This window comes from Macaca fascicularis, chromosome 8, assembly GCF_037993035.2.
Source record: "Macaca fascicularis isolate 582-1 chromosome 8, T2T-MFA8v1.1".
In the NCBI taxonomy this organism is placed as follows: domain Eukaryota; kingdom Metazoa; phylum Chordata; class Mammalia; order Primates; family Cercopithecidae; genus Macaca; species Macaca fascicularis.
Window position 1 is genome coordinate 35850301 of NC_088382.1, and position 12459 is coordinate 35862759.

A 12459-nucleotide genomic window follows, 5' to 3' on the forward strand; every position below is an offset into this window, starting at 1 on the left:
AACTTTTGTACTCTTTCCCACATCTTCTCACCTCTCCTACTTTCAAACTCTGCCTCTTTATAATTCCAGACTTTGACCTGTTTCTTGCCCCCACGGAGCCATATTCTTCATGGCACTTTCAGGCATTCTTTCAGCTTTAACCTCTATTGTATGATTGTTTCCTTGGTTCCCCAGTGAAATTCCCCAGACCAAGAATCCTATTAGCAGAGCTGATTGTTCCATATTCATTAAAAGACCAAGAGAACTTACAAATTATCTGCTGTGTGGTCATATGTCCACTGCTACCTCAACTAGGGAGGGTGAAGCCGGAAACATAGCGGCCCAGAAGCTCCTCTCTTCAAACGCTGGGGATGGAGCATGCAGCTCACCTGGGCCTGTGGCTTGGCACCATGATTGACAAGGCCAGTTTCCTGTACCTTGGAGGAGATACCCTTTTTGCTCTGCACCTTAGAGTCCTAGTTATAGTGCATCCAGAAGGAAAATATGTAATCATCTTGATCCCTTATCCTCTTCCACTGCTATCTATGAATTTGCTATATTCTGTTCAATGCTTGGTTATCAAAGAAGCTTCATTTGGGTTCTGAGCTCTCCAGGGCTTAGATGTACTGCCTTTGTGTTGTCTCATTCCTGTCTTCCTAGGAATCAGGGCAGAGGTTGCACAAAAACACTTTTTCAGAGACAAAAAGGGCACTTTCTACTGGGGTTATAAATTGCCACACCACTGAACCATGTCTTCCTAAATATAGATATTTACCATTGACTTGGGCTGACAGAGAGTGGAATTCTCAAGAATTCCTTTCCCTTCCCTTCCCTTCCCTTCCCTTCCCTTCCCTTCCCTTCCCTTCCCTTCCCTTCCCTCCCTTCCCTCCCCTCCCCTCCCCTCCCCTCCCCCCTCCCCTCCCCTCCTCCCCTTCCCCCTCCCCTCCCCTCCTCCCCTCCCCCCTCCCCTCCCCTCCTCCCCTCCCCCCTCCCCTCCCCTCCCCCCCTCCCCTCCCCCCTCCCCTCCCCTCCCCTCCCCTCCCTTCCCCTCCCTTCCCTTCCCTTCCCTTCCCTTCCCTTCCCTTCCCTTCCCTCTCTTCCCCCCCCCTTTTTTTTTTTTTTTAAATAAACGGTGTTTTGCTGTGTCATCCAGGCTGGAGTGCAGTGGCAGGATCTCGGCTCACTACAACCTCCACCTCCTGGGTTCAAGCAGTTCTCCTGCCTCAGCCTCTTGAGTAGCTGGGATTCTAGATACCCACCACCACACCCCAGCTAATTTTCGTATTTTTTGTAGAGACAAGGTTTTGTCATTTGGCCATGCTGGTCTCTAACTCCTGACCTCAAATGATCTGCCCACTTTGGATTCCCAAAGCGCTTGGATTACAGGTGTGAACCACCACACCTGGCCAGGAATTTATTGTTTCATTGGGGATTCTAGGAAAAAAAAAAAAAGTTATTAAAATAAGAACATGCTGTCAAACTATTACATTATGTAGAACTCCCCTTGAGATTTTAATTTATATTTTCTATGAACTATCAGTCACTTTATTAATTTCTTTTTTTCACCTTTTCTATATATTTCCAAGAAGTTCATGGCTATAGTTTGAGAATTTCTATACAGGTTTCCTTGATGAACGATCCTGGTAGGTTGCTGCAATCTAATTATCCTAATTCTTTCCTATTCAAAGGATTCCTTGTGATTTACTTAAATTCTCACACAGTTACTTTTTATGTGTTCCAAGATGTTTAGAATATATTTTGATACAAGATTATAAGAGAGGTGGGGAGGTTGGGGGAGACATTCGTAGGAGGCTGTTTGCTTTCTCCCCAGATGACCTTGCTGTTTGGCACGATATTGAATCCCATTAAGACAGCTATAATAATTATTAGAATAAAATTAGATCATAAAAGTCTTCTGCAATGAAACTCATTGTTTAGATCTATCCGGATTAGTGACTAAATAGAAATGAAATGATTAAAAAATTAGGAAATTCCCCTTGAAACAGTGTATGTTTGAGTGTTAACAATGGCCGTGCTTTTACTATTTTCAAGCACTTAGAAAATAATACAGTCAAGCATTTTGCCAACCTACATTTTAGAAATGTAGGTGTTTTCTGTCTTTTCCAATGCCTTTCAACCCCTACTTTATTCAGAATTAGAGAAAGTAATTTATCATATAGTAGACATATATCATCCTATGCAATCTGCTTATTACTTCTGGGACAATGCAAAGCTTACAAAGACCAGTTGGGTTTTCATATAACAAAGAATTTCATAGGCAGTAACTATGTGATAACTTATGAGTGAATTCCTTTTATGAATTCATCTATGACAAAGGAAAAGGCCCACATACACTATGTTTACACACCCTACACACTATATGTTCATTTGTATTTGTGGTTTATTTGGCTCAGTCTATATATAGGGAAACTTTCACTTAGCAATTAATTCTTAGCTAACAAGCTTTGTGAAAACTCCTGGGCTTTAGAGTAGGGAAGAGAATAATAGACTTTACTGGTTTCCAAATTAATTAAGTAATGCTTTCTTTTAAAAGATTAATATAGGAGAATATATAACTAATCAATCATATCTTCTCCTAAGTTTTCTTTTTTAATCAGAAGAAAAATTATTTGAGTGAGATTCAAGTTCCCACAGGAGCAATTGGGCTTGTAGCAATAAAATAGCTGTTTCATTTGAGATGAGCAGAAAAATATTATTTTTATAAAATTTAATTAAATTATCAATTGCGGCTTTTAAAAATGGACTCATATTGGTAATAGGCTTAGCCTTACCCCCTCTCCCAAATTGATAATGATGTTAGAAATTTCACGATATTGGTAAACAACCTGCAGTTACATTGAAAAGCATGTAAAATATGTTTTATAATTTGTTTAACAGTCTACATGTATGTTGTGTTATATAGGATGCCCAGGAAGGCAAATACGTGAGAACAACATGAAAACAATAGGGTAGACTTGTCTTTTCAACATATGGTATTCATCCTGTCACTATACCATTTATTAATTTCAAAATTTCTCCGTTGCCTTAGAGTAAGCATTCATTATGAACAGGAAGAATTCGGGTACTCAAAGATGTTCCTCAAGTCATCTTTATAACTGCTAATACACAAGTGTGTCCGCTTTTAAATCTTTTAAAGAAATCACTTGATCAAAATTTTTGTATGTACAGCAGTGACCTATAAGTTTAGAAAAACAAAGTCACATAAGTGAATGTTGAAATACACACAGACACATTTTAGGTATGTTTGTATATACTGTATACAATGTGTATATGTGTATTTTGCTACATAATTACATTTAGTGTATTATGATCATGGTGAAATTGCAAACATGTTACATTCATAATAATTAGAAAAATTTCTTTCTAGAAGATATCTTTGAGACCATGCAACTTTTTCCTGAGACCAGACCCAGTTTATTAAGAAAGAATTCAAACATTACAAATATACTAATGTTCCTTATGTTTACTTGCCTGTTCAGCATAAGTTGCTCAGCTGTGTTCAGTTTCTGATAATTCTAAAACCTAATTAATTTGCACTAATGAAGGGACTGTCCTTTATAAATTAACAAATTTAATATACCAAATTACTATAGGAAAATATGTTGCTTAAATAAACATCATGAAGATTGCAGGATTTAATGCTTTTTTAAAAGTCTGTAAGTGTAATATAAAATTACTTTCAATTTACTTTTAACAAAAGGCTGTTTTCCAAATCTATAAATTCTACCCATAGCACACATAAAAATGCTTGCTGAGTGGTTTTAATTAAAAAGATTAACTTTCTTACTAGCAAGATTATGTTTAAAATGAAGACTCCTTTGGTGCAGAAGTATAGGTTAACTTTTGAGCTTGTATTTCCTCCAGGATTAATTCAGAAGATTTGTATTTGAAACTATAATCATTAAAGATATTTTAAGATCTCCAAGATAAATACCTAATTTTAGGAAGAGGGGTTATTTTAAGTTGTCTCTGTGTAGCTGCGTCTCTGTGTGGAGGTTACAGTAGTAACCTCCTGTTCTGGTATTTTTATGTAACATTCAATTTAAAAATGAAACATTATGGTCAACCTTTCCTCTAATCTGAGGTATTTTTTGCCGGAGATAGAAAAGTTCTGATTTTTTTTTTTTTTTTGGAAGGTCACAGTGGACAGCTACTCAATTTGTCAAAAATAAATTTGAAAAGAGTCTTGATATCCGAGTTGGGATTGGGGGTGCTCTAGTTGTGCACCTTGAGTTTACAACTTCATCTGGTTGTAATGTCATTGATGAATCCTGAAGGACAAGAGAAGGAAGCATCTCTCTTAGTGTGGGTCCTTTGTTTGGAAACATGGCCCTTCTAGATATTTCTAGAGAAGGACACACACTTTGAATCTCTAATATAGTTTCTCTAAGATTACATTTTCTCAAAGAAGAACAATTTCATTTTCTGCAGCCCAAATCGAGAAAGCTTGTTGGAGCTGCTTCCGAAACAGATATCTTCATATTACCAATTCGGAATATCTTGTTTCTCGTCTGATGCTTGAGAAAATCCTGAGAAAATGATGTACCCTCACATACTAATTCCTTTCACTTAGCCCCATTTTTAGTGGATATAAGAGCCAGTGTAGGCAACTTTGATGTATTGAAACCAATCTTACTCCTTGAATAGTTTGCCCTCTTAATCTGTGATTAGAGAGGATCATCCACCCTTAATTTGCAGCAGAAAGACACATTTGGTCTTACTAAAGGTATATTGCTAATCACTTATTCTTAAACATTGCTACTGAGTCTCACATGACTGTTTTCCTTTCAATTCCACAAAATCTTTTGTCCCTAGAGAAACTTCAGAGTTTGAAGAAATATTGCCACTTAAATTGATTCCACTTACCTACTAGACTAGTCCAATCTTGGAAACCCTAAATGGCCATATCTGTATTTAAAGATGATTATATTAGGAATAAATTTTCTACTCCATGATTAACAGAATATTAATTTAAACATAAAATTGTATATGACCTGCTTAGGATTCTCAGTTAGATATCATATTTTTTTGTATAGTAGATAGTATCACAGTAGATTCAACTTATCTTTTGTCCCAGTTAGAAAATGTGAACTACCATTAAGTCGTTTGGCAAGACTTATGACACAATGAAACTTGAATGATATTCACCATTGCATCTCTACATCTTTCCAGGCCTCATAAAACTGTGCCTTGCTAAAAGTGTTAGATTCTGCCAAACTGAAGCCCTTTTCACAAGAACTGAATATGGAATTAGACAATGTAACTACCCTGTATTCCATCATAAAGGCAGCAAGAAAACAAGGTCAAAGTTTGAATAAGACTATCACAATCTTAATGATAATGATGTATCCAGAAGTATACAGGTTGGATTCATCCTTCATTTCTTTGGGGTGGGAACTGCATACTTACTGCCTGGTAGCTGATATCTATCATATGATAAGGCACCTGTCTTCATTCTCACTGGCAATTTTAAATAGAGTTCAGTGCCAGAATTTGATGTTTTTCACCAATCCTAATTAGAAACTTGGCTTACTTTTACTTTTGAACAAAAATGTACTTGTTAAAGATCATAACTTAAAAATTCTTACTATAGCTGGGTGATCTGATAGCTTTGACTTTCTTAGTTCCCCTATTTTGACTTTTCTTCCTGAGAAGCCTACTGCCTCTTTGACATAAATGCTTCCTCACTGACCCAAGTGGGGGCAGTGAATGCTTACTAATTATTCTAGTGCAGCTGATTTTATGCTCTTTGCCTAAGAAAGGAGAACTATCAATTTGGACTGTCTTTCTGCATTTCTCACTCTCTGTATGGTTAAAGCCTGGACTTTTCTCACTCCCTTGCAATACTTCCTTCCTTTATACTTACTTTTAGTTTGAAGGCAGGCTGTGGTACCTGCTCCCGGCCTCCTGCTTATATATCATAATGCCCTATCACCTTTTTTTTTTCAGAGATCATCACTGGTATGCCAGCCTCAACTGAAGGAGCATATATGTCTTCAGGTAAGGAAAATAAGCCTGGCACATTTTACTAACCAGAATGACAACCATAACTGCTGGCTGCTCCTTCTACTAATCAGAACCCCTTTTGCATCCAAACCTCTCAGCCGCTCTTGTTTTCTGCTTCAGTGTTTTTCTCAACCTTGTTCTGTCTTTTTTGATTTTACTTAAGGGAGGATGGTTCTTGCTGCATCTTCAAACTTAGGCCTGAGAAACATACATGAGTGAAAGAAATCTACATCTAGATGCAACTTAATGACATTAAGCAAATAAAGGAGATATCTGAGTTACAAGCTCAGTTTTTATGTCTTTCCAGGTGCTTCTCTTAGCTGCCTTCTACTCTTTCACCCCTCAGAGTGTATTCCTGGATAATTTATCAACATCTGATCTGTGACCTTTGGGTTTGTAATGATCAGTTGTGGATCGCTAAACTTAAAAAAAAAAAAAAAAAAAAGACTTACAGCCTGACATTTTAAAATGCTGTTGTATTTTGTTTTTGTTGGTTTCTTACTTGCCTATAATATTTGCCGATAGCATTCATAGTCTGGGCAGATAATTAGCAACTTAGAACCCAACTCTAGCAATGCATATATAACCATAATTCATTGATTTCTTCACAAGCTATGCATTTAATCAATCCTCTATGTATTTCATTTTTTAAACGTTTTCTTATTCTTTGTAATTCTATAATTAATAGAACCTTAGAACATTTAAAAATTAATCTTTATTTGGAAGAAAATTTTTGAAGACCCGAGATTGGAAATTCATCCCAGAGGTACAATGGTAATTTGGTTTTGCCTGGTGCCTTTTCTTTTACAAAAATTCTTACATTTCATTTGATAATCACAATAAACTTGTGAAACAAGACATCATTTTTCCTCATTTTACAGATGAGAAAACTGAAGCATTAGAAATGTTAAGTCATATATCTCAGGAAGTAGAAGAGAAGGTACTTCAAGTTCAGTATTCTTTTTGTTACTCCACATTTAATATTTTAGCTTCATTGAGTTTTTCATTATGGCTGGTACCTTGTTGAAACTGTAGAATGACCTATAATCAACATGCCTTTTTCCATCTTACCTTCATTGGTTTCCTCTTCCCTTCAAAACCATTGTTTAAAACCATGAAAGCTAAACATCTCTGTATCCTAGACTATTTTAGCTATAGTTAGGGCATATTCATGTGTCATTACTAAGATATAAGTGTATGTGTATTGTGGAATGGTATCATCCTGGAGTCTAAGAGGTTGTTACTCTTCTGAGAGAAGGAAGGAAGGAAAAAAGAGGGAAAGAGAGAGAAAAAAAAGAAATCAAATATTCTGAATTTCTTCACCTTTCATCTACACATTTCTGTAATATAGGGATTTCATTATATGTGACTCCAGTACATGCCATTAGGAAAAAAGAGCTTTTACATTTATATGGAACTTGTCTTGGGAAATTGACTATAACTATTATTTCTTAATAAGTGACTTAAATCTTGTTAACTTTCTGGCTGTTGACTTTCAATCCTTCTTTGATACTAAGACTTCTTTATTTCTTACTAATGAAAACCCATCCGTTCCATGCTTTTTTCTGCATGAGTCATATTTTTCATTCTCTCTGTACTTAACTACTGTTTTTTCTTCTTTTATCTTTGCTACCTAAGAAAATCTTGCTACTAGATATCCCCAACTATTGTATGATTTATTTAATTAGCATGGTTTATTTGATTCTAATGTAATAACTCTATTGCTCTAGCAGACTTTGCATGGACTTCAGCACTTTCTGGTCAGGATGTTTATGCAGATCCAGGTTGCCTGGAAATACTCTCAATCTTGATTGTTTATTTATTTGGCATGCATGAAAGTTGGCTTTCACTCTCTTGGAATCCGGGGGCTGTTCCCTTTGGTTTCATGTTTTCTAAAAATCAAGACCACACCTAAAAGAAAGTATTTTCTATCTCACCCTGTGGTGTGGATCTCTTCAGAGTAGTCTGTCTTGGGAGTTCAGATAATGCTTGGTGTGTGGGATATTCTTACAGATGGATTGACTCCATTTTCATCCCTTTTAAAAGTCTTCGGGTCTAGACTATGGAAATATTCCTTTGTGATCTTTGAGTATTGCATATATCTTCTGACTTATAAATGCTTCAGCTTCTCTGTTGCACTGTGTTCTAGGATTCTTTTACTAGGTGATACCCAAGGCTGGCAAATTTCTAATTTAAGAGTCCAAGCAGCATGACTCAATAAAACCTCATTCCACTTTTATGTTTTATAGAGTCTCCCATTAGAATATCAGTATCAACAGAAGGAGCAAATACTTCTTCATGTAAGTATACTTAAATATTCTGTTCACTGGTTTTTAACCCAAGACACTATCTTCTTTGGAAGGTCACGTTCACATCTATCCTCTGCCCCTATTAAGGGTCAGAGTATTGAGTTTGGCAACAGTTGGTATTTGCTATTTGGAGTAGAAATGGCCTCCTAATATGCTCAAGGACAGCTAGACATCTTGTCCTCCCAGTATACATAAGAATATTAAAATATACCACAAATGTATTCATTTTAGGGTAATCTGGTGACTTTGAATATTGAAAAATAATTGCAGAGTTCTGAGGCTTAATTCCTGGCAAGCAATAGAGCACATTGTGTGTCTTTTCAGCTTGTCTGGATGCCTTCAGCAACTGCCTGAGGCATGATACCCAGCTGTTTGGAGCCTCTGTTCCAAAACTTCTTCGTTCTCATATAAAGTCAGCTGTGATGGAGTAAGAAAACTATATATAGATGCCCTTAATTCAAATTTGATAGCAAGTAACTAATTATGAAAATGTTTGAAAGCAAGTCCCTAGGTAAGATCTCAGATTAGTTTTCATCCGTTTAATGTGAAATGGGCTTTGTGCTTGTGGACTTCTATAACTGTTAGATTGACTGGGATTTTGTGCTATGTCAGGGGAACTTAAAGATATTAGCAAGGACTATCATAAAGAATTTTTGATACTTACAATTTGAGAATATCATTGTATTAAATTCCGATACTCCACAGAGGAGTTTATCAAACCTTGAAAATTAAACTTATAACTTCAGTCTTTCTCTTCATTATTTTAGCTCCTTATTTAAAGCATTTTTCAGTTTGATAAGCTCTTCAATAAATAGATGTTCCTAGTTATTCTATTTCAATCTGGGGAGTGTGTTGAAGAAACAGTTTCCTTTTGCTCTCAGCAGGGTAGGAAAACTCATGAAAAGAAAGTGTGTCCTTTTGGCAATTTAAGTTGTTTTGTCAATCTGTTTAAATAAATCCTGTTTGATGTTACAGCCTTTCCCTCCAGGTTGGTGGTACTAGAACTGTAACTATATGGTATAAAATTATATTTTATTGTGTGAAGTATGGTTTTTTGTCTGTATTTTAACTACATAAAGCTTCATTTAGCTGAATAGATGGCAATAGCCTAGTGAGATCAAACAGGAAATGAAATGCTAGAAAGGGCTAAATTAGTTTCCTACGTGTTCCAAGGGCTCTCATCATATCCTCCAAAATGATCATTTCTGCTGGTGAATTTGTGCTATTTGTTTTATAATTCTGCTTATAAAAAGATTAGTGTAATTATATGGATTTTATATAGCTAGCATTAAGGAATCATATTGAGCTTTTTTTAAAGTGTTTATTCTACAGAAGCAAATACTAGGTTTTTCTTTTTTGGCATTTTGTCTGGAAACAGTTTCTCTCCTGTGCAATTCATTGAATAAAGTTATTGAAACTCTCATAATTGGAACCCTTCATGCTATCTTCAGTGGGACCATAGATACTATCCTTAAGCATATCTGAGCAGTTTGGGAATGTAAAAAATACTTCTTTTGGTTTTCCTGAGCTTTGGGGAACTGAAATGAATCTCTCAGTTTACGTTTCTATTCATTGCGTTATCATTGAGAGAGAAATAATTATGAAATCTGACTCTGTTCCCTAACTCTCAGCAGAATTAGTTTTTGATATTTGGCAATGGTTTAACACTAAGAAGGGAAGCTTTGTGTACCATGATATTAAAATATTTCAATGTGCCGTTTTCACACATCAGTCACCCCAGGTCATGGTAAGTTCTCAGTAAATATGATTGAATTGATTCATGAATCCATTTTTTTTGTGGAACTTAATTTTATTAGAAGAATATAAACAATGAATATAATAAACTAATTACATGATATATTAGAAGGTGCTATGTAGTCCAAAAATGAGAAACCGTGGAGAAGGGGAGGGGATAAGGAGAGTTGAGACTTGTGATTTTTATTGGGTTGATCAAGGTAAGTCTCATTAAATTGTTGATATTTGAACAAAAAGTAGAAAGAAGTGAAGGGTTAACTTTGTAAACATCTAGAGAAACTGGCTGGGCATGGTGGCTCATGTCTGTAATCCTAGCATTTTGGGAGGCCAAGGCGGACAGATTCCTTGAGCCCAAGAGTTTGAGGCCAGTCTGGGTAACATTAGTCAGACCTCTGCTCTATAGAACATTGAAAAATCAGCTGAACTTGGTGGCATGCACCTGTAGTCCCACCTTCTTGGGAGGCCGAGGTGGGAGGATCACTTGAACTCAGGAGGTTGAGTCTGCAGTGAGCTATGATTGTGCCACTGCACGCCAGTCTGGGTGACAGAGTGAGACTCTGTTTCAAGAAAATCAAATGAACAAACAAACAAAAAACAAAGGAACATCGGAGAAACTGTATTTAGACAAAGAACAGCCTGTGTAAAGGCCCTTAGGCAAGAGCATGGCTCATGTGCCCTGTAGGGGAACCATAAGGAGCCCGGTGGGGTTGGAGTAGAAGAAACAAAGGGATGAAATATAGGAGATGAGGGCCACAAACCCAGGGGCCAGAGCATGTAGTGCCTGGTAGGCCATTGTCAGGACGTTGGTATTTAGTGGAATCACCCTGGCTCCTGTATGAAGAATGACTCACTGGGAGAAAAGGTAGAATCCAGGATGCCAGTTAGGTGCCTTTTGCTGACAGCATAGTGGCCTGACCCAGGCTGGTAGCAGTAGAGGTAGCAAAAAATAGTCAGTCTGTAATAGTTTGAAAGTCAAGCCAGCAGGATTCCCTAACCAATTGAATATAAGGTATTAGAGAAAGAGAAAAGCCATAGGTGAAACAAAGGCTGCTTCTGTTTTTGTTTTTTAACTTTTGGTGTTCCATTTTATTTTCTCCTTTGGCTTTTTCATTATACTTCTTCATATTAACTATTGTTTTACTTGTTTCCTTATAAGTACAATATGCATTTTTTACTAATCCTAGTGTGTTTTTTAAAATTTTAGATTCAATGGGTACATTGGCAGATTTGTTACATTTTTTAATCTCATGAAAATATACTCTTCAATTTGAAAATATAAACCAATCATGGCAGGAACCAGGTCCAGTCTTAGTTACAATAACGAAAATAGCATGAAGCACACAGTCCATTTCAAGGCAGCCACACGCAGAACTTGCATTGCAGGGAACAGCTGTGAGGTACAAATATCTCCATTTAGTAAAGGCTGAAGGTGAACCTTGAAGAGTCAGCAATAACAATAAGCCAGACTCAGAAATGCAAAATAGATTTTAAAAAGTCAAAGGCCTCAGAAAAGTTTGCCTGGTCAAAAATAATCAGCCTCAAAGAATAGATTTCTTTTCACTTTATTTTAGCCAGCAAGGAGATGGTAGTAAATTCCTGTATTTGAAAGGCGAACTCGCTTTTCTGATGTGATTGTGCCTGTACAGGCTACATTCTTTGAACTAATGACATTGGTGTTTTCTAAAGTAAATGTTGAAAAGCCTCTCTGAAGTAGTATGGATTCAGCAAACATTTTATGTATTAAACAGTTCTCTACGATTTGGAGGTCAGTGTAAAACAGGGGAGGCTTTTAGAGCAAACAGATACAGGCAGAAGAGATGGATCTGACTTCGCAGCCCCCAAAGTTCCCTTTTCTCCTCTGTAATTCATGTTGGATTAGAAAAAAAATAAAAAAGAGCAGGCATGGTGGCTCATGCCTGTAATCCCAGCACTTTAAGAGGCCAGAGTGGGAGGATAGCTTGACGCCAGGAGTTCAAGACCAGTCTGGGCAACACATTGAGACCTCATCTCTACAAAAAATAAAGAAATTAGCCAGGCCTAGTGACAGCCCTGAAATCTCAGCTACTTGGGAGGCTGAGGTGGGAGGATCACTTGAGCCCAGGAGTTTGATGCTGTCCTAAGTTATGGTTGAACCTCTGCACTCCAGCCTGGGCAACAGAGTAAGACCTTGTCTCTCTTAAAATAAAAACAAACATTGTTCAGTATCACACACAGGGGCCTATCATGGGGAGGGGGGAGGGGGGAGGGATTGCATTGGGAGTTATACCTGATGTAAATGACGAGTTGATGGGTGCAGCACACCAACATGGCACAAGTATACATATGTAACAAACCTGCACGTTATGCACATGTACCCTACAACTTAAAGTATAATAATAATAAATAAATT

General features: G+C 36.9%; 1 protein-coding gene across 18 annotated transcripts in view; it reads left to right on the forward strand.

The window, feature by feature from the left end:
- NRG1 (neuregulin 1) overlaps positions 1-12459 on the forward strand; it is a 1138773-nt gene that overhangs the window by 975902 nt on the left and 150412 nt on the right. For 14 of the 18 annotated variants that reach the window (XM_065519067.2, XM_045399020.3, XM_045399022.3 and 11 more), the window contains 2 exons: positions 5950-6000; positions 8256-8306. The exons of the other annotated variants lie outside the window; for them this stretch is intronic. In XM_065519067.2, the coding sequence (XP_065375139.1) occupies positions 5950-6000; positions 8256-8306 (102 nt within the window). The remainder of the gene's footprint in view (positions 1-5949; positions 6001-8255; positions 8307-12459) is intronic. 18 annotated transcript variants of the gene reach the window in all.